General features: G+C 39.2%; 2 protein-coding genes across 2 annotated transcripts; one reads left to right on the top strand and one right to left on the bottom strand.

Moving 5' to 3' along the window:
• Positions 1-2,063: 2,063 nt before the first annotated feature.
• LOC140229428 (cilia- and flagella-associated protein 45-like) lies at positions 2,064-13,617 on the bottom strand. The gene is made up of 10 exons (XM_072309676.1): positions 13,407-13,617; positions 10,765-11,015; positions 10,049-10,193; positions 8,820-8,990; positions 7,669-7,847; positions 6,992-7,121; positions 6,269-6,499; positions 5,015-5,238; positions 4,176-4,400; positions 2,064-3,217 (listed from the first exon to the last, which is right to left on the bottom strand). Exons 1-10 carry the CDS (start codon positions 13,407-13,409, stop codon positions 3,151-3,153), a joined length of 1,626 nt encoding a protein of 541 aa, XP_072165777.1. The 5' UTR covers positions 13,410-13,617; the 3' UTR covers positions 2,064-3,150.
• Positions 13,618-13,780: 163 nt separating this feature from the next.
• On the top strand, positions 13,781-21,919 carry LOC140229954 (large ribosomal subunit protein mL39-like). Its single transcript, XM_072310153.1, has 10 exons — positions 13,781-13,887; positions 14,902-15,099; positions 15,561-15,700; positions 16,260-16,359; positions 16,896-17,067; positions 17,787-17,925; positions 19,204-19,236; positions 19,897-19,944; positions 20,277-20,324; positions 21,641-21,919. The coding sequence occupies exons 1-10, from the start codon at positions 13,839-13,841 to the stop codon at positions 21,674-21,676; spliced, it is 963 nt and encodes a 320-aa protein (XP_072166254.1). The 5' UTR covers positions 13,781-13,838; the 3' UTR covers positions 21,677-21,919.
• Positions 21,920-22,418: the final 499 nt, after the last annotated feature.

Consider the following 22,418-nt stretch of genomic DNA (forward strand, 5'->3'; position numbering starts at 1 on the left):
AGGAAGTGTGTGATACCTTAACATGAAATATATCCTCACATTTATTTTCGAAGCAGGATGGTACTCCTAGAATTTTCGTTTCTCCTCCTCCAACTTCTTTGGCTGTCTTCCGCATACTTTCATAGGAAAGTTTAATTCTCATTGAATCAGCTTTTACACTAGGACAATGAATTGTTATACATTTGTGATATCGTCTGTTGAGAATGAGAAGGGCGCTAAGTGGTCGTGAACACTATGGCCCGAATTCACGAAGGTGGTACAAACAAAACCATGGTTTAAACCATGGACAAAAACCATGGATCGCCAAGTGTCGCACGGAATATTTCGTTACGAAATTGGTCATTTCGTCGATAAAATGACAGGTTTCGTTAACGAAATTATCATTCCGTGGACGAAATGTTCATTTAGTTACAAAATGTTGTCATTTTGTTACAAAATAATAATTTCATCGACGAAATGACTGATTTCGTGACGAAATATTCCATGCGACACTTGGCACTCCATGGTTTTTGTCCATGGTTTAAACCATGGTTTTGTTTGTACCACCTTCGTGAATTCGGGCCTATGGGTTTAGTGGCAACTTAACGCCCTTATCATTCTCAGCCGACGATATACAGTTGAATGTTGTTTTTTGTACAGCGTTTATGTACCTGGTATACATTTGAGAAATCCACAAGTTTTGCAAATTAGTTCTCTTAACCCTGTTATCTCATGTGTATGTGAAAAATGATTGGATATACATATAACCAAAGAATAAGATTCTTTAAAAGTATTTTCCATTTGGATGTTTCTTTTGTGAAATACTGAACATTGCTGATGAAAGTGGAATTTCTAACAAAGCAAATATGCGCAGACTAGTTTTCACTTCATTTCCCTATCTGACATTTGTTTTTACCATGAACTAAATTCTTCGCCTCTCGTCAGAAGTCAGCCCACCCTCTCCCTACATGTATGGTGAATGTCAATCAAAGACTGACAATCCTTGTTTACCACAATTACTCAGAAATGAATGTATCGTGTCAACCATGAAGTAAATGAACTCTGGTAGGAGGCCTACCTGATCTCAGTGAAGTTTTACTCTGTAACCGTTAGCTACAAAATTGTACTGATAATTGAGGGGTTGCTGTGACATTGGACATGTAATACTCAGTTTGTTTCAGCTGTAAGATCAAAGTTACCAACTATTATGATACCTGAATAGTACACATCTGGAAATTGTACTCTTCAATTAACATTCATTAATTTGCCATTGTTGTGACAATGTATTGTATGCTTTATATATAAATCTTTTACGTATTAAAAGTATTTTTCAGTACATAAATTTGTAACAAAACGAAACTGCGGAAAGTATACAGCGTAGTATGCTTTGTATTTGTTTTGTCTGCAATGGTGAGAGGTAGAGAGGGGAGGGAGAGAGAGAGAGTTTGAATGAGACAAAGAAGTGCTGTATATGCTGAAATTTTCGTGGTCTTGTTTTCATAAATTTCATTGAGGTGGTCTCGATTGCAAAACTAACATCACACAAAATGTATTCACAAATCTTCCAAAAAACAAAACACACTAACCCAGGCCAGCACAATACTGTTATTATATCAAATGACTACCAGTAGCAGAGCCCAGATGTTGTGCCATATTCTGTCCCCCTGTTCAAATCCTTGAAATACTAACACTATTTTCCCGGGACATTTGATCTCATTTTAAGTAGTGTTTTAACAAATCTTGTCGTTTTAAAAGGAACTACACTTTCATCTGAATGGTCATGTGATGCACTGTTTTTGTTGTAATAATCATGATGAAAAGACCACAACGCACAAAATTGATTACTTGTATTTCTAAAATCGCCTGATCTAATGCAATTTGTGATAATATCTCTGCCAAAATATCAGCGTGAACAGTGAGGGATAACTGAAAAGAATGAAGATGAAGGGAAAAAAGAATATGGGGGGGGGGGGGGGGAGGGGGGTGGACCTGACAGGGAGGCTAGATGCATGAAAACAGATAGGCAAATGTGTGTACGCCATTGAGAGACACGTAATCAATACTGCATGTACAACAAAAGAATATATTTTTTCATCTCAATACTTAAAAAGCTGAATTTATTCAATATACTGAATGAAACATATTTACAAACATACAAATGTACCAGTACCATTTTATATATCATACACTTGGTGCTCCACAAATGATGTCCCATAACTACAGCAGGTATACCAACATGCTTGATACAGGCAAATCCCTTTACAGTAAATTAATTGGGCCCACCACATAGCATTTCGCTCCATGAAAAGCTTTCAAATTAACAGCGATTTGGTCTCTTGTTTATATGCCTAAAAACACTGTAAATTATGATTGGAGTGTACCTTAATATCTTTGGTCAATGTAAAAGGATTTGCCTGTAATAATAAAATGTCAATCTTTCATACACATACTATAATACTATGGACTTGACATAAAAACATATTTACAAAACATGAGTTTTGACAACCTGACAAATTCTGCAAATATTTTCAGGTATATTTATATATTCATATTTTTCACACATATATAACAATGGCACAGACCATGGGGTGAACAACCATGTAGTTTTCCAAACTATCATGTGTTATGTTGCTCTATGATGTGTCCGTAAAAGATATCAATGCTACTTGTGTAGCCACACAACTTGTGTAATGTGTCGTAGCGTGAAATTTGGGGAATACATTACGCAATAAATAAATTCCGAATGAAATCACTATGGCAGGAAAGATGCTGAAAGCTGCTACACACTGTCTAGAGTAAGTGTTTACTGGACTTGTCCATTCAGACATCAATGAAACACAGTGCACCGTTTTTGCTCTTTCTGGAAGATTAAGACTAGCTTAATTACAAATGTCTCCATGAGGTTAACACGCTGTACACTCTCTGCTCAGACTTAAAGCTGCTGGTCATGTCAAGTCCATTTCTGCAATGTTAACTGCACTGTGCACGCTTCATGCAGCCAGGTGAGAATGCATTAGGCATTATGTTTTGAAGTCGATGCTAACTAGAGACATCCCTCGCTCCCAACAATCTAAGTCACCTACATAGACATCATGGAATATTCACGGGGCATTGGAGATTGTGGAAATTGGACAGTTCCATTGTGTTGAATAGGGGATTCTCATGAGTCCATCACTGTTTATCTGCCATGGTTTTCCTCTCAACTTCTGCGCAGTATTTGTCTGGCACACCGGCATCTCTGTGTATGACAAAGAAAGAAGGAAACAAAATTATTAGGATTCACTGCTTATCAATGCTTACATTAATGCAAAGCCTGTTTCTGGGAATTGTCTCCTCTCAAAAAGAAAAGAATTATAGAATAAACCTATGGTTTGTTTCATCAATTAATCCATCTGTCCCACACAAGATTTTGAAATCTCATATGTCTTATGATTACAATTAATAACAGGAACATACGCCATGGACAAACTCATGCATGTCTACAAACAATGACAAGTTGCATCAATGTAAAATTAGAGTACAGGGTAGAATTTTTGGACTAAACCATTATATTCTTTCTGCAATAACACAAGCTCATACAAATAAGAAGAGAACAAAATCTATAGGTGAAAGAGAAATGTTGTGTGTGTGTGATGATGATGTTGTATGTTTTTTGTATTTTCCCCAAGATACCTATAACACTTACTACAAAGACCCATTCAACAATATGTAAACAGTTGTCAGAAAAAACAATAGTCAAAATGAAAAGTGGGTAGGTTAAAGGGACTGTACAGCTCTAGTTGAGGTGAGGATTTAGCTTTTAATGTTTTGCAAGATATTCAGAAATCACTCTATGAGATGTCAAAGAGCATGTAATTCTAAGGGGAATCAAAAGTTTATTTGATGAAAATCGTTTTTTTGAAATGGCTGAAATATCCAAAAACATGGTGAAACAAACAGATCCTAATAAAAGGCGTGGCCTGTTGCCTTTTATTATTATCATCACTTTTTTGGGATATCTCAGCCAATTGAAAACCAATTTTCATCAAATAAACGTTGAATCCTTCTTAAAATTACATGCTCTTTCACATTTCTGAATATGTTTCTCATTATGTCACTTAGGAATGTTATAAACCTGAATCCTCACCTTAACCAGTACTGTACAGTCCCTTTAAGGAAGAAAGAAAGAGAGATAGCAAAGGGCGAAAAAAGCGTACCTTAATTCGTTGAGTTTCCTCTTCTTGATGGCGTCTAGCTTCGCCCGCCTCTCCCTCGCCTCCTCGTTGATCTTCACGCCTTCCTCGAAGAACGCGTTGCGGTCCGAGACGCGCAGCTGCTCCTTCTCGCGGATCTGCTTGCGCACGTCGTCGGCGTGCGAGTGCCTCTGGTGCTTCTTCTCCTGGTCCTCCATCCGGTCCCTCTCCATAGCCTCCTGCTGGGCTCTGGTGGTGAAGACACAGGGGATGGTTTAGAGGAAAAGTTCTCACAAATATATATGTGTGGATTGAGGGAATGCAGCAATATTAGTAGAACACATCAGTGAAAGTTTGAGGAGAATCCGACAATCCATTCAAAAGTTATGAATTGTTAAAGTTTCTGCTCTGTCACTGCTGGATGAGAAGACTACTCTTGCTTGTGATGTAACATGTGTACAACGATATAAAGAAAATATAAAGAAAATTCAACATATTTTCACTTTTCTCACATAGTAAAGGAGCACTTAACCTGCCTTTTTCAGGAGGCAGGGGAATAATATCATCCTTAATGTATGTCAGTAGCAAGTCAAGGGAATGTGCACTTTTTTTCCAAAAATTAAATTTTGTGGAATTCTCTTTATATTTTCTTTATATCATGTGACATCATACACTGTAGTAGTCTTCTCATCCAGCACTACTTAGAGCTATGTATTAGCCTTACAATCAAAGTCAAGAGCTCTATTCTATAAAATTCAGACCCGCCACGAGACAGTCCGTTGACACACCTATATCCTAACCCCTTTGCCAAAGTTGTTAGCACTTTTCAGTCTACAGCAACAATCTTATCACAGCAGACTCACCTGAGGACGCGCTCAAACTCGGCCCTCTCTCGCTGGGCCTGGACCGCCAGGAAGTGTTCCTTGTTCTGGACCTGGACCTCGCGGGCCTCCTTGAGCATCTGCTCTGTCTCGGCCTTGATGATGGCCTCCTCTTTCTCCTTCTGCCTCCACTCCCGCTCCCGCTGCTCCTGGTTGCGCTTCGCCCGCAGGGCGTCCTTCTCCGCCTGGTAATCCTTGGCCCGTTCCTGATTGGAGGAGGTCAATGCACTTATCATCGACTATTCTGTCTCTCAAGATTATCTCAACACAAATGTCTTCTAAATGAGAAGCACAGGCCTTGATAATGGAACAAGAAACTATGGAGGAAAAATGCTGGACTGAACATGATCACACTCGAAGTGCTGCAGATGTCACTGTATAAAAAGTCATAGATGACCTAGGCCCTGTTTCATAAAATTTGTTATCAATAACAAGTTATGACAGTTGTTATAAGCTACTGAAGGCCTTGCATCTGATTGGCTGATAGCAAATTTGTCTTAAAAATATGGCAGAATGGTGATCATCTGATTACAGATGATCACCATTGGCAATGACAGTTTTGTGATCTTGGAGATGCTCATCTTGTGTCATCGTGTCGACGTAATCACCAGCAATCATCCTACATTCACAGAGATTATTTAACATCAACAATGGATGCTACTGTATAACCAACATCACCATCATCTCTACCTCCGTAATACAAGGTGCTCCTGTTTCAATGAACATAGTCACAACGAAATTTAATTACAACAAAGTACAAAATCAGGTCCCTAAATTATCATCATTAGCATGTGTGCTGAAAAATTCCCTTCGGTTATAACAAAATTTTGATATAGCACAAGAAAACTGCCGTCCCTGAGGACTTCATTAAAGGACAAGTCAACGTTCATAAATACACATTAATCGAGTAAATGCAGCAATATTAGTAGAACACATCAGTGAAAGTTTGGGTAAAATCGGACAATTGGTTCAAAAGTTATGAATATTTGAATTTTTGCACAGTCACTGCTCGATGGCAAGACTACTACAGTGTATGATGTCACACGCTAGAACAATACATGGAAAATATAAAAGAATTTCACAAAATTTTATTTTTGGAAAAAAGTGCACATTTCCTCTCACTGATGTATTCTAATAATATTGCTGCATTCACTCAATCTTCATGTCTATGAAGGTGGCCTTGTCCTTTAAAAATGGGAGTTGCCTGTCCTCAACCATCAATCGTGTCTTCCTCACCTGCATGGCACGGAGCCGGGCAATCTCTTTCTCCTTCTCGATGCGGATCCGCTCCTGCTCCGCCTCGAAGGCCGCCTCCCTCTCTGCCTTCTTCTTCATGTACTCGCTGACCTTGAGGTCCGCGAGCTTCTCCTGCTCGAGCTTCTTCTGCTTCAGCTGCTCGGACTCCACGTTGGCGCGGGAGATCTCCTTCTGGGCCTCGAGCTGGATCAAGCGCTTCTTCTCCAAGTCCTACACACGATGAAAAAGGGTCGACTCGTGTATCACGTAATTCCAAAGTAATAAACACACACATACAAAAGAAGAAAGTCTGCAAATGGACATTTCCAACAAATTAACTTTTTTGTAATGGAGGATACAGTAGGTTAAAACATACCAAAAATGTCCTAGTTACCCACTTAACTTCAGCCCCCAGGTGCTGTGGATTTTACTGGAACAAATTTGCATGGTGAAGGGTCAGTGAAAATTGAGATTTTCACTGGAGCTAATAATTTCTTCTCAGCTGCCATTATAATGCAACAGCTAAAAAAAAAAAAATTGTCTAAATCAGATGAAGACTTGATCCTAAAATTCTGATGAAATGGGGAAATATGAACCTAACAGAGACTTTCAGCTTATGCGGCAATGGTTACAGACTAGAGAATTGTGCATAATACAATTTCTCTCCCACCTTTCTTTTTTTTTTTCACCTAGAAATCCTAACAATTACTGCAGCTGTCATACCTTGAGGTCTTCCATCTGCAGTTTCTCAAGGTATTTTAGCATCTGCTGCGCCTCTTGGTCCTTCTTCTCCTGCTCCAATAACCTCTCCTCCTCCCTCTGTGAGATTTGGTTCAGAATCATGGTCTTGCCCCTGTTGAAACATGGCACAAAGGGCAGGAAATACATCATATCATATCATATCATATCATTATTCCTCTATATAGGGCCTATGCAGATAAAACACAAAAAGGGCTGAAGTGATGAAGGCATTGTCTCCAAATAACATTTTCTGTGCCATGACTTTGGACATTGTCCACAATGCTGAGGGGGTTATATGTGCTATTTGACACTCAAAGCATACATAGAGTTAAGAAGCCACTTTACAGAAGTGCAGAACAGAAAACAAATAAAAAAAAAAAAAAATCATAATTCTATTCATATAAAGTACAGTGGACTCTCTTTATAATGAAGTCTTCGGGACCAGCAGTTTTCCTTCATTAAAGCGAAATTTCGTTATAAATGAACAAATAAACAATAAAACAACAAAGAGAGGATAATGTTGTGGCCTGAATTTTTATTTCATTGCAAACCGGAATTTCGTTATAACCGTGTTTGTTATAACGGGAGTGCACTGTATTGGCAAATGGAGAGAAGGTACAGAAAATTCACGTCGGCGCAAATATTCCTCTGAAACTTACTCGTAGCGCTCGGCCTTCCTCTGTGCCTCGATCTCCTCCTGCAGCTGCAGCGCCCTCTGTCGTTCAATCTCCATCATGGCATCGAGTCGCTTCTCCTCCTCCGACACCTCGTCCTTGACTTGGTGTTTCTCCAAGATCTGGGCGTCCCGAATGGCGTGGCACTTGGCATTCAGGATCAGCTGTGGTCAAGTGGCAAAACAGGGCACATTTTAAGACAGGTGCAAGAGAGTGTAACTGTGAATGCATATGTTGATGTAGTGAGTAAGTAGAAAATGAGTGACTGTGTAAATGAGTACAGTCAACCTTGCCTGAAGTTGAATCTTTTCGGACTAAAGAAATAGCTTCGACTTAGAGAAAATTAGATTTGTAAGGGATTAAAATCAACAAAATATAAAGAGGAGAGGACTTGAAAACACCAGCTAAGGTGATTATTTGACTTGTGCGAGGTCAACTGTGAATAGGCAAGAATGACTGTATGTGCTCGAACGACTGCATGTGCGTAAATGAGTAAGTGTACATCAGTGTGTAATTGAGTATGGGATAAGTGATTATTAACAGTGTAAATGAGTGTGCGAGTCACTGAGTGTGTAATTGAGCAATTGAGTCTGTAATCAAGCGACATGTGCAATTGAGTCTGTAATTAAGCGACATGTGCAATTGAGTGTGTAATTGTGTGTGTGATTGATTGAGTGTGTAAATAAGTGTGTAATTGAGTACCGGTAATTGAGTGAGTGTGTAATAAACTGCGTAATTGAGGAAGTAAGTAAATGTGTGAGTCAGAAACTGAGTGAGTCTGTAATTGGGTGAGGTCGTGTGTCACTGCTGAGAACATGTGTTGTAGAGTACAGGTATGTATATACTTGGATGAATGTAAATCGAATGAGTGTCCAACTGAGTGAGTGTGTGTCAGTAATACAGTGGACTCCTATTATAACGAAGTTCTTGGGACCGGTAGTTTTCTTTCATTTTATCGAAATTGCCTTATAACCAAAAAAAAAACAAACAAAAAAAAACAATAAAAGACACAAAACGGATAATAATGCGGCTTGAATTTCTACTTCATTGTAACCGGGAATTTGGTTATAACCGTGTTTGTTATAACAGGAGTGCACTGTAGAGTGAATGTGTGAAGGAGGAAGGTGCGCATGTACCTCATTGAGATGTTTGATCTCATCCTCCTGTTCCTCCTGCTGCTCCCGAGCCTTGGCCAGGAGGTACTCTCCCTGCTGCTTGGCCTCCTCCTCCAGCTCACTCAGCTTCTCGTTCTTCTGTCGCTTCCGGTCCAGTGCCTGCATCTGGAGTTTGATTTCGTTGGCTGCATCCTGGGTGGGTCACAGAGGAGAAAATAACAAATAATTGTGAGCCTCATTAACTCTCTATGTGCTTTTTTTTTGTTAACCTGGACATATAATGAACAAAGTTGTAGAGAGAATGTCAAGCTTTGCTTCAATGTAAATTGTATGACAAGTCTATGTTTGTTTTTCTCTCGTATGTGCTATAGCTACATCAGTGTAGATGCATGACCTTTTTGCACACAAAACAATGACAGAAACTTAGAATTAACTAGCAAATCCAGCGGGGAGCACCGCTGATAGTCAATCACCACATAAAATGCAAGCTACATGTGACAAGCTACGAGTGACAGGAATAAAATCGCAAGAAACGCCTTCATTGTACTGTGGCATTTGATGATTTATTGATCGGTTTGGCGGTTTGCATGCGTTTGAGCAGAAAATGCGAACTTAACATGCTGTCAACTGAGTCAGGCATGTGAATGTAGCACACAAAGAGTTAAAATCATTAATACAACCATAAGTAGATATAAACTACCATACAGTCCTTTGCTGTGAAATCATTTACTCAGAACATGTATATACACACTCACACTCAAACCTATCACGCTAATATCCCCTGGCCGACATTCATAAGTCTTGGAAGAATGTTCATGCCAGCTTAGCATGGCTTGCATATGGAAAGCTGTTGGCATACAGTGGAACTTTAAAATATGATTTTGGATGAATTATGGTAATTTTCAATCAAATAATTACTTGTAAAGCCATGATGTTTATGAAAACCAGATATGTCTGCAAAAATTTTACATCCAGCTTCTACCTGCAAAAACTCTACAAGTGTCTTTTGCACCAATATAATAGTGTCAGATATGAAACATTTACACAGCTTTAGGTCAGGCTGTACACTTAAGCCCACATCTAATCCAAGATCAATTTACATCCAGATGTTTACCTGCACATGTTTGTGGAAATCATTTTCCAGCTCACTCAGCATGTCATGCCAACATCCATAAATGGAATTTGCAAGTGAATAAACACGTCTATCTCTACCATCATTTAACTAAACTCTGCATCTAACCCACACTCACCATCTGGTTTTGTTTTTCCTCCTGTTTCCGCTTGAGTTCAGCCACTTTCTCCTCATGTGACATGAATCTTGCAGCATTCATGATTCGTCTGTATTCCTCAAAGGGTAGGACGACAGACTGGCCAGATGGATCTTCCTTTGGAACTCTGCCCATAGAATATAGATAAAGACAAAAGTGCAAACCCCTGTACTGATTTAGATTGGGGGGGGGGGGGGGACAGAAAGTAAACATGCCAAGTAGAAAATTTTGCATAAATGTACTAAGAGAATTAAAATAAAATCTCATTGCAACATTCTAAAGTTCACTTCCACAAATCTGATAAAACACAATTAAATTTATCAAAGCATACAGGCATAATAAGCAAACTATATAAAGCAGAGGCTGTACGCAAAAAACAAAACAAAAACAAAACAAAAACAAAAGCAAAATGGAATATGAAAATAAACACATGACACATATTGTATTCTATAATGTATGATGGTGCTGAACAATGTAGAAAGTTTGTTGATAACTCAACATGCCCGAGTAAAAACAGAGCACATTGTGATCAAATGATGTGTCCTCCATATGAGACTGTACTTTCAACTGAATAACTCTAAGTGGTCTCAGAATTTCCAATTTGGGTACCAGGTATTCTCTCGTGGATTGAGATTCATATGCAGTGCTATATTTGCTGACACAAGGGGCTTAAAAGGAGCACTGAGTACACTACTCACATGAGTTTGCGGATGAGATCTTTTGTGATGACCTGGACCTCTTCCTTGCCCTTCTTTCCCCCAGACCTGGTCCTGGTGGGGGCTGGCTCTATCGTCTCCCTTGCTGCTGTCTGTTTGTTGTTAGCATTCTTGTTCGGCGTGCCAAAGAGAGACTCGTCCACTTGAGATGTTTTGCTGACAGTGTAGTACTGCCTCGTCTTGGCCCGTCGTGAGGCTGAGCTCGTAGACGACTCGCTTATTATGCTGTGTGGCTGTAGAGAGAAGAAAGGTAGTACAGTAGTAGTAATATCAAATGTACAATAATAGTCATGGTTTAATATACCAAATCGTGGCCTGTACTCCACCTGGATACTGTCACTTCATCACTCAGCTCAGTCAGATTCTAAAACAGTAAAGACAAGCAGACTATTCAACCAGAAGGAGGTCCTGTAAATATTTGAGAGACAAAAGTGTAACATTTAAATTAAAGCAGCATACAACATGTGTAGGATAGGGTCTAGAATCTACACTTACATGTACATGTAGGCCCTATCCAGGCTTTAGAACCCAATGGTTAGAGGGTCTACATTCAGTATTATGTCAGCTCAGACAACACCTCAAAATCTTATTAAATTTACAGTCACTTTATTTTTGACTGAATTCCCATTCATTGCATGATAACCATGTTGTCGTCAGTGTCACAGCGAATGGCAACAGTGAGAACAATTATACAGTTAGAAATCTAGACTAGGCACTGTAGAGTTCTGTTGACTCAACTTGACTGTTCTCTACTACTCTATCATGACAGCAGACAGGGATTCTACACTCTTCAATATGATTGAGGGTACCATCTATCAGCACCTTAAGGATGTACAGAGGTTGATTATTCCAAAAATATACAACAAATTCGCCTTCGTAAGTCTAGCTATCCGCAAATAGACCATCTATGCCATAAATACTGCAGTTTCGAATCTCGTGACCATCCTGTTGATTCTGAATGACACCACGTTGTAACGCAATTTCAGTGTGTGCGATGCATTTTCTTCGCGGGGCTTACAAGTCACAAGGGTAGATTCTACCTCACGATCGGCACCCCCTCCCTCCATGGGATGCATAGGTAATACACATGAATTTCACAGTCATGCGTCGTTACTGAGCTGAGCGGATGTGTAGTTGAAACGTGTTTAGTTTGGTTTGTTAGTCTGTTTATGAGTTTGATTTTCGTTTCTTCGTTTTTATTGTTTTCATAGCTAGACCGGTTTCTAATGGCACTTAATCCCACGCGTAGGGGCCTACCTTTTCATTATAACATGTTAGAATCTAGAAGCTCTAGCAAGTCTATTATGCAAACAGCCATGAACAACCATGATACGCAGGGTGCCGATGTCAAGGTACCCTGCCAATAGGTGGTATGGTTGGGTGTCCATAATATCGGACACCTAACGTTTTTCTATCAATAGAAACGTGGAAAATCTCACAATTTGCCTGAAATTTTACTCACGTGTGGAGAAAATACTCCGGATTCACAAGCGCGCACTGAAAATGCGATCTGAGGTACGCGCTCTAGATGGCGGCTTCGAACGCGTGGGGTGTCATTTTTTCCGCACTCAGTTGCCCGGCTCATATCGACCGACCACCCCGCCCTCTATTGACAATACGTATAAAGCGTACTTAAACGCGTTTTTTCGACAAGCTGCTGTTTTTTTCTAGTCGTAATTTTTTCCCCAATAATATTTGAATATATTTTGAATCCTTCGATATTACTTTTGAAGGACTGTTTGATGAATTTGACTTGATTTTCATTAGGAAACTTTTCATCGTAATTGAAATAAATTAGATGAGTCGGTTTGTTTTTTCACGGTATTCATTTCTCGTTTCTGCATCAACTCGTACGGTCGTAGCGCAAGCGGGCGACAAAATGTTTATGTCATGTGTATGTGTAACGTACTGTGCACGATCGTACAAGCGGCGGTGACAATTTTGCGGTCAAAATCGTCAAATTTATTACGGAAGGATACGCCTCTACATCTAACAACGAGTCAGCAAAGGTAGGCCTAGTTATATGTAGTTACACGATAAACCTTATTCGATTTTGCTAAATTTCGGTAATTTAGAGGGAATACTTAGTTGTTTTCGCCACATTTTACTCGGTAGCGTAGCCCAGTGAAGAATCGAACACCGTTGCGCGTAGTCCCATGCGTACATTTTCTTTCTGTACGCGCAATGCCATTATAATGCGCGGCCGGTCGTTATGGACCCGGTCGGTGGGTTGGACCCCTACCATACCTTTTGGATAGTTACCATACAAAGTGATTAAAATTTACACAGTAGAAATCGGAATGCAGATTGAGAAAGTTATAGAACCTAAATTAGTGTAGGAACGAGTCAGAAAATATGAAGGCCTTCTCAATTGACTCTAGAATTCAAAAAAGGCAAACTCTCACACACCACACAGTAAACTTTTACTAACAGTTAGACAGTTCTATCTTTAGCAGAACGACAGGCTAGCTAGACTAGGGACCCGGTCTAACGTTAACGTAGTTAGTGCTGAGTGGAGAGCGAGCTAACGACACGTTAGACATCATGACATTGAATTGCGTGCGTTCATTTTCAGCTCCAATTTAGAGAAGGCAAACCCCTCTCATCGGTGAAGAAAAACTTACCATTTTGATTTGAAGTTGAAGCTTGGCTTCTCAGCTGAATTCAAGATTCGTGGTGCAAAAGGAGATTCTATGTCACTATAGTTTGATTTCCGATGAGCCCAACTCAACTGAATGTATTTTCTGTATCGCTTCACTGTAGCTGGTTCTCTGTTATTCTTGCGTTAGGAGCTCGAGAAAACTTGCTGATTCGTGATGTATAATCGAATACCATTCAGCTGTACACACGCAATGCTCTATTTACATGTCGTTGCTAAGCTGTGGGTGACGTTCGCTAGGAGAGTGATATCCTTTCTCTTATATTCCCATGCTATGATTATACGGAGTGCTTCATGCAAGAAATGGAGACTGGTAAATCCTTGTGTGCGACGGTCAAAGGTCAAACTACGCATTGCCCAAATTTACTGAAAACAGAGCAGTCTGAATTCGCACAGTATGAGGTCTTTGAGAAAATCCTTGCACTTTCTGAGGACACTTTCAAGACGTAAGTAGAGGAATATCGGGAATATCGTCAAAATATTTGATATACAGAATATACAACATGGTACACTCGCCACGAATGCATGTATGAAACCCGCGAGATTTCTGTTTGCCTAGTCCCATGTGTAATGAATTGCGTAAGTATCTATGGGAAATGCGTGTTGTAGCTGGATCAGATGGATATAGACTTAGATTCTAACGTTAGGCTAGATTTATTTCATCAAAAGGAAAATACATAGCATCCCAAAGGCTGAATTGCGTGTTCCTGCTGTAAAACAATATACAAACGAAAAAAAAAAACACGATACAATAATTTAATCATTTAATATTCATTACCCCGGCGCTGGTGCGATTAATTAAACAGATGCAAAAAAGTGAGCCTTTTAATTAAATTTACATTACTCACACTAACGTTAGTTGTCTAAAAGTCCACATAACAAACATACAAAAGGTAAGAAATGTGTATCCTCTCCAGGACCCACTTTCATTTGGTTCGAGGAGAAATATTTGCATTTCTTAAGATGGTGATGAGGTACATGTAAACGTTTAGGCCTACATTGTAGTGTAAACTAACTACAGGCTACATGTGACTGTGAGTCTGGACTCTGGTATTGCACTAGAAAATACTGTACTGGGGGTTCTACGCCGAATATTTCGTGAGGTTTTTATTTTCACGAATTTTGTAAGTTGGGTGCTATTTGCGAAATTAAAGACGTGAAAATATTGACTCTGATCCAGATGTGACGTACGTGTTTACACTTCTCCGTTCACTACAGGACTCCACGATCGCGAATTTAACCACTCGTGAAATCGTTGGAAATTCCTGATTCGCAAAAAATTTAGACTCGCGAAATATATGGCATATACAGTAGTTAAGTACAACTGGCGCATTGGCATCAACCTAGAACATGTTGAATTGTTTATGCCTTAACCAATTTGTTAACAATGTGTGTAGTCAATGCACTTTCGTAGCATTGATGCTACATTGTACTATCATATTTTATGTTTAATTCCCCAGGTCTGTCTACCAGTGAGCATCCACTTACAACAGCCTCCGTAGCTCAACGGCAGAATGAGTTGTTCGAGCAGGAGAAGCAGCGCCAGCTGGAGATGGTCAAGCGGATCGAGAAGATCACTGTCTGCCACATTGGCCCGACGGACTCTTGCACTCTGGCCATGAACAAATTTCTTTCCACACCATACCACGTGGCCATGCGTAAGTATGCATTGACACAGTGGAGATCTAGATCATCACGGGTGGGGAAATTCATGATGTTTGTGATTTATGAGACTAGGAATGAGATAACCATTTTTGAAGAAGCAAACTGAAGGGTGGGGGGGGGGGAGGGTTAACAGTAGAATAACTTAATTTTCAAACTAATCAAGGTAGAAATAACAGGCCTTGATCATCGTTTGTCATCCCATCGTGCAGAGCATTGAAAAAAATGCAATATTTTACTCTGCCACTCACTCTTATGTCAGAAAAAAAAATCCATATATCATACTTCTATTTATGTTTCAAGGGCTGAAATAGAAATTTCAGATCTGTTATCAAATATGCTTTTCTCAATAGAAATAAAAACATATATGTATTTCAGTACCGAACTTGTCCCAAGGATCGTTTGTAAACCTGCCTTATGATTTTGTGCTCTGTATAATCATGATATCCAACCCTAGATTTCAATGAGAACTATTTGAAGAGGTCTGCTTTGGCATTGGTGAATGGGAAACCATGGCACATGTTACAGCCTCTGACTGAAGACTGTGAGCTGAGACTGATTCATTTCAAAGATGACAACCCAGAAGAAGTCAACGAGGTAAGGCTACTTTTGGATGATATGGGAAATGCATTAAGTTAGTCTCTTGATATCATACAATCTGTCACATTTTTTCCCCCAGGAAAAGCACATCTAGATACCTAAACAAGAGGTACTTGTATTTCTTTATGTGGGAAAAACGATCTTGTAATGTACATTCATATCAGTTTCTCTTCTCTGTTGTTTTCAATCTGATAAGATATCTTCACAGAAAATTATAAAGTATTACAATAGTCCTGCATACCCATCTGTTTACATGTACTTTGAATCCATGGCTTTGGGCAGAATGTTGGAATTTTCTCTAATTAACCAAACCATAAAACTAGGGGGGGGGGGGGGATTTGTTGTTGTTGTTGTTGTTGTTGTTGTTGTTGTTTTTTTTTGGTGCAATCACTCGATGAACATTTCAACTACTTTTTTTTTTTTCAAAATTTATATCTGGCAACAAAGCCTAGCTTGTGATTAACTATTGAAACGGAAATAATATTGCAAATAGCTGAGGCATTATACTGTACAGACAGGTGTAATCAGGTGTTATTTCTCATGCATTGCCTGACAGGCTTTCTGGAGATCATGTGCACACATGACAGGAGCCATCCTTCAGAATGCTTTCAGGGAAGACGTGTATGTGGAGCCAGCGAGGGCGCCGAGTATTCCTGGTGAGCCAAGTGCATGCCAGAACAAGTGATTAATTGCTCTGGTTAATCAGAGTTTGAAAATAACAACAACAAAACAAATGATTGATGACATATAATCATCTATCACACCAGTGATATTTATGGAATTGCATTATTCAGTATGATTTTCAAGGGAATGCAGTGAAACAAAATGTCATCAAATCTGAAGGAAAAGAAAAGAAAAATCAAGTTATTTGTGCGTGGGTGATGTGCCATCTTTTCTTCTTTACATCTGTTACACGTTCCTTTAAAAAAATTGTAAGATGGTAATACCTATTTTTTGGTACTTGTTATTTCTCAAAATGCCTAGTTTAGATTCTTCCCCCTGCATAATGTGCTTTTGTTTTTCTTGGAATACCTGTAAATTCATTTGCAATGGCTTTGTGTATTTCTTAACTACTTTTGACTTCTGTTTAGTACATTTTGTTACTTGTTCCTTCCTTTGGTAGATATGTCCTTATTGTTTTTCAATATGCGTGTTTGTGTTTAAAGCATGATGTTTCTGTTTTGTTCTATAGTTTCTCAGGGTTGCTTTGCCTACGATGTCAATCTTCCTTTCAAATGGGAGCCAAACCCGGAGGAGCTGGTTTGCCTTAGCAGACTGGCCTACGAACTCACAGAGAAGAGACTTCCTTTCGAGAGGTTAGAGGTCAGGCTGAGCATCGCCAAAGAAATCTTCCAGGATAACGAGTGAGTCACACAGTCCAGGGTCTCTTTAGTCAACTACCTGCCAAAGTACTTCCCAAATTTTAAGAAAGTTCCCTAGCAAGGGAGATTCAAATCTAAGCATTGATACCGGAGCAGCAGATCCGTAAAAGTTTCAGCATAACTTTCTAAATTTGGAAGAGAGATGCAACTACTGGTAGTTGAATGCCGGTAAGTCCAAGTCAGTTAACATGACTTTTGTTGTTAGCATCTGGAAGATGCCTGGAAGACTTCAAATAACATTTCACTTTTATTCATGCTAGAGAACAGGCTATGGATATGTTGGAGACAGTAAGACAGCGTTCTTCACAGTAACATTTTGTCGGGTGGGGGTAGAAAATAGGTGATCAAAACCTAGGTTAGTTCCAAATGGGGTGGATGATATTATAGTGTGCATGAAATTATACCAAAGGATAAAAGCTGAAATAAGACAAACATCATCAAGCTGTTTATTTCCCCCCCCCCAATATTTACTGCCAATGCTCTAGGGAATGTATGGCCAGAAGTGTAATATCATACTTCTGCTAGTTTAGGATTGATGTACAATTGTACATGCATGTATTGAGATGTAAGCCAATATGGCAAATACTTGATTTAGGAATGGGAAGTTGATCATGCAGTAAGACTTTTTAATAAACGTCCTGTCCAAAGTGGAAAAAAAAATATATATAGAAATATTTTTATGGCTGATATTATGTCGCCAGGTACAAGAGGGCAGAGTTGGATTCTGCCGAGGACGACAGGGTTGTCTTGTTCCGCCTCGGTCAGTTCATTGACATTTCCGCCGGACCCATGGTTGCCAACACCGGTTTCATGGTTCCACATCGATTCTCCTTTACGTGTGTGAGTATTGCTGTGTCAAGCTGCTGTAAAACCTGTAAAGAATCACTCTTTTCATTTGAAATCCTCTTAGAATTGTGAGTGTGCATTGTGGTTATGTAAAAAAAAAGAAAAAAAAAAGACTCAGGGAATAAAAAAAGACTCAGGTATCGCATCGCAATTTGCTACGCACTTTTACACCACTGCTACACAAACTATCTTTGGTGTAGCAGTTTTCTTCCATAGAAATGTACAGGATACCATGTGAAATATTGTTCATCAGCTGAAATTGCTAATCAAATTTGAGTTGGAAAATTATTCCCTGAGACTGATTGCATCTTGAAGAAAAAACAAATACAAAAAATATAATTATTCTTGTCAGGCCTCTATATGCCTGTTTCTGATTGGTTAATATCGACAAGTATTGTGCCTGTTCTTATCACTGCCAAATACTGATGTGCTGTAGTGTAATATTGAAGTATTTTCTGATGTTATGCTGCCCATTGACAAGTTGAAATTTTGATACTGGACAAGAAATTAAAGTGCTGATATATGTCAGATGTAAATCATGTTTCTGAGACACATATCCTGTGACATCCGTAGAGATATTAGCAGAAGATTTATCATTAGCCATGATTTGAAATAGTCTTTTTCTGAATAACCCCATGAACCTCATCAAATAACATTTTTACATAAAGTAAGGAAGTAAAGATGTAGATCTTAATCTAAGTTGTGGGCTTTGGTAGTTTGAAAGTCATGCCATCTCTTTATCTGTACAGGTACAGTCCACTTTGCACTAGTTGAAAAATTGCTTATGCTGAAGAAAAGTGTACTCAGAATGGATATAAACACAGGTTAATTCTATTTGCGTGCATTGAAATTCACGTAAGTCAAAGGAGTTTCCAGGGAATAATTTTCCTGGTATCGCATCGCAATTTGCTATGCATTTTTAACACCACTGCTACACAAATTCACTTTTGTGTAGCAGTTTCCATACATAGAAGTGTACAGGATATCATTGAAGGTATTTTTCACCAGCTGAAATTGCTAATCAAATTTGAGTTTGAAAATTATTCCATGAGTTTCTCAGGTCCCTGTCTGGATTCGACTTTGAGCACTTGATTGAGTGTAGTATGGAAGCACTTAACTAAATGAAACATGAGGGGTGGTGGTTGTTTGGTGCAGTGTAGCAGAGTCCTACAAACTGCTTGATTTGTGAAGGTATCTGATTATAGTCATCTGATTTACATGTATAGTCATTTGCGATTCTTTGCTTCTGTATTTCTCTGCCTTTGTGAACAGGTTCATCACATAGATGACTACCTCAAGTCTCCAGTGAGTATCCCATCCCCACCAGAAATGTTTGTGTACATGTTTTTATCATAGGCAAGGCAGTGAAGAACAGGACGTGTATAGTGTTTTATTGCTTTTATGTGCAGTTTGGAGTAGAAAAAGAATTGTCACACAATGGTCAACAGAGGGCGCTAGTCTGGAATCTGCTGACTTTTGTCAGAGAAGGCATCTCAGTGTAGTTTCAGCCTGTGTAGAGATCTATGCAAGAATTGTAGCTGTTCCTAGAAGACTTCTGTCAATGATTCTGTATCGTAGAGTTGGCCCAATTATGTTCTCTTCACTACGAATATATTATGGAGTTTCTTATGGACAATTTGAGTTTGTTTTCCGTTAGAGAGACAGCAACTGAGTAATATCTGAGGCAATTAATTCAGCATTAGAGATGTGTCTCCGTACCATGTAGGCCTTTGTGCCATGTTTCGGCTTGGTCTGGGTGAGAGCACAATTACTGGTAGATAACTCAGCTTAAAATGGGCAGAAAACAGGGTTCAATCTTAGCAATGAACGCAGAAAGAAACTTTAAAAAATAAAACATGTCATCTTGCTAGGGATTTGATGCTGATGATGTAGAATCTGAAGTATTTCCAGAGACATCACCTTGATCAAACTACATGTACTTTTCAAAATCTTGTCTTGCTGCAGAACATGCTGTCAAGATTCCAGGGGACTGCCTTGCCATCAGAATTCCCAGTGAGTTTATATGCTGTCATTTGTCTTTGTTTGTTTGTTTGGTGATATAGCCCATGTTCATGTGCTTATTCATTCATTAGTTCGTACGTTCACAGGTTGTACATGTGCATTTCAATTCATCTATGCAGAAGCTCTGTGGAATATATTCAGAAAATTCAATATTTTGATGTTTGTTTTGTCTTACCTTCTGTTCAGTGCAGAAACCTGTCAAAGAAGTATATTGAATTCAGATTTTCATGGTGTAAATGATGAATATACAAATGCAAAATACAGCTTCATTGTCATGACCTTGAGTCTGCACACTTACGCTTTTTTCTTAATTCCCCTAACAGTGTCATTATCACACCTGGAACCTCATCGAGGACAGAGCCAAGAAACCGGTAAGTTTTGATTTAACCCTTCATGCGCTAAGGCGCTTATATTCTCAATTTGCCAAGCTCTTTCATTATTCAGCATTCAGTATCAAATCCATCCAAACTTGACCCCACTCTTCACTTTTTGGCCCTCCTTACAACCCCCATATGTCGCTTCCCTCTTCAATTCCCCTCTTTCTAGGCTCTTCTTCTGCCAGGCAGTGATCCAGATAAGGACTACATACACATGGTGTTACCACAAACCTTTCTCTTTCTCTCTCATTGACTTCACCATGCAAACCTTCAAGCAACACAAAACTTGACCCAGTTATTAGAGTGGCAAGCCCACTCAGATGTGGCAATGTGCCTCAGTCCAACAGGAAGGCCTTGGGGACACAAAAGGGATTAGAGGGATTAGATAATCTCTATTCATAGACAAGTAGTTCCCAGACATAATAATGCACCAATTAGCAAAGAAAGCACTCCAGCAAGTGTGCCATTTGGCAAACCAGGGACAATAAGGGTGAAAGGAAAAAAAAAAGCAACCCACACACACAAGAAAAAAAAAATCTTACCACTTCACGATTGGTGGAGCTATACTCTATGTTATGATAAGTTCAAAGGCAATTAAAATTTGAACATTGGTGAACTGTACCAGGATAATTTTTGTTTGTGTTGTAGGGCACATCACTTGATGAAGGTCACTGCTCAAGGTCATATTGTGAAAGTCATGATGTGTCAGTACCAAGAGAAACAAAAGGCATGCAGTTTAATCAAACAATGATTGTAGTGTAGGATGTGACAAGCAGTACTTTATTATGATTTTGAAATTGATTCTGATCTGTAGAAGTTATGATATTGAACCATTATAGCTCTCCCCACCTCACTGATAATTTGAGATTTTGAATGCCATTTCGTGTACAAATGGAATGAAATATCCATCAACTACATATTATCAATACAGACTGCACCTCATTTCATCATTTATATCAATAACATATTTTGTAAAGATGAAGGTTTTTTTTTGTTTTTTGTTTTTAAAGATGACACTGCACTCATTCTCAAGGAAAATAACAACAGAATGGCAGATTGTTTTACCTCAATTTCTGTCTGTCTGTCTGTCTCTCTCTCTCTTTGACCTCGAGGATATTCAAGTAAAACCATGCTGCTGATTGACAAATTGCCCTTCATCGACGTAAAAAAAAAAAAAAAATTAGAAGAATTTCATGAATTTGAATAAAACCATGCTTAACACTGTCACTGATACGGTAGAAACATTTTTATTCTGTTGCAGCAGACACTTGATCCCACACTTCCTTCTTCTCTCCTGTTTCTTGATTCAGGTCACCGTGGATACCAGACCAGAGGGCAAATCATGACCTTGAGTCTGTAACATGACATCCTCTAGATGCTGATTACAACAAGATATGCACCACGGTTTATTGTGTCGACAGTGATGTTTGCTGCCCTCAACAAACAGGGCCGATCCAAACCTTGCTGACAGGAGTCCTGTATACACGCACAGATTCTTTGCCACATGAGTTTCAGGCAGTGGCCATGTTGTACCCCAGAAGCAGAGCCCATCCAACCCAACAGAATTTGTTCAACTTACTTACAGATATGTTGAAATTGTATTCTGATACAGGATCCCTTCATTCACAAATGTGATTTCTGGCAACTGCCCAAATTTTTCTTGAGCTCCAAAGCCTACTGCATACCAATAGAGTAGGGTTGATTTAGATCTTGATTGGTGCCATGTCATAACCCTTAACCAGCCCAACAATCTTAGCTTCGTTCTCTGTGAGACATATCTTATTCCACCCTGCATTTTTAAGGTTAGTCCTTGATCTCAGGTGTAGTTTTTGTTGTGCTTTCTTCTTTTTATGCCTCCGCCACGAAGTGGTGCCGGAGGCATTATGTTTTCGGGTTGTCCGTCCGTCCGTACGTACGTCCGTACGTACGTCCGTACGTACGTCCGTACGTCCGTCCGCTTTCGTTTACGCGATAACTTGAGTAATATTTACTGGAATTTTACCAAACTTGGTCCAAGTATGAAGTATGATGGGGCAACGATTTGATAAGATTTTGGGTGAAATCGGCTAAAGGTCAAAGGTCAAAGGT

Source organism: Diadema setosum, chromosome 6, assembly GCF_964275005.1.
Source record: "Diadema setosum chromosome 6, eeDiaSeto1, whole genome shotgun sequence".
Lineage (NCBI taxonomy): Eukaryota > Metazoa > Echinodermata > Echinoidea > Diadematoida > Diadematidae > Diadema > Diadema setosum.

Bases quoted from the DNA above. Each gene is read 5' to 3' on its own strand.
- LOC140229428 (XM_072309676.1), bottom strand. The intron at 8,991-10,048 runs GTGAGTGTGGGT...TGACCCACCCAG, and splicing joins AGGAAAAACAAAACCAGATG to GATGCAGCCAACGAAATCAA. The intron at 7,848-8,819 runs GTACATGCGCAC...ACTTGACCACAG, and splicing joins AGATCAAACATCTCAATGAG to CTGATCCTGAATGCCAAGTG.
- LOC140229954 (XM_072310153.1), top strand. From the start codon at position 13,839: ATGAGGTCTTTGAGAAAATCCTTGCACTTTCTGAGGACACTTTCAAGA. The intron at 15,100-15,560 runs GTAAGTATGCAT...ATCCAACCCTAG, and splicing joins ACCATACCACGTGGCCATGC to ATTTCAATGAGAACTATTTG. The intron at 17,068-17,786 runs GTGAGTCACACA...TTATGTCGCCAG, and splicing joins GAAATCTTCCAGGATAACGA to GTACAAGAGGGCAGAGTTGG.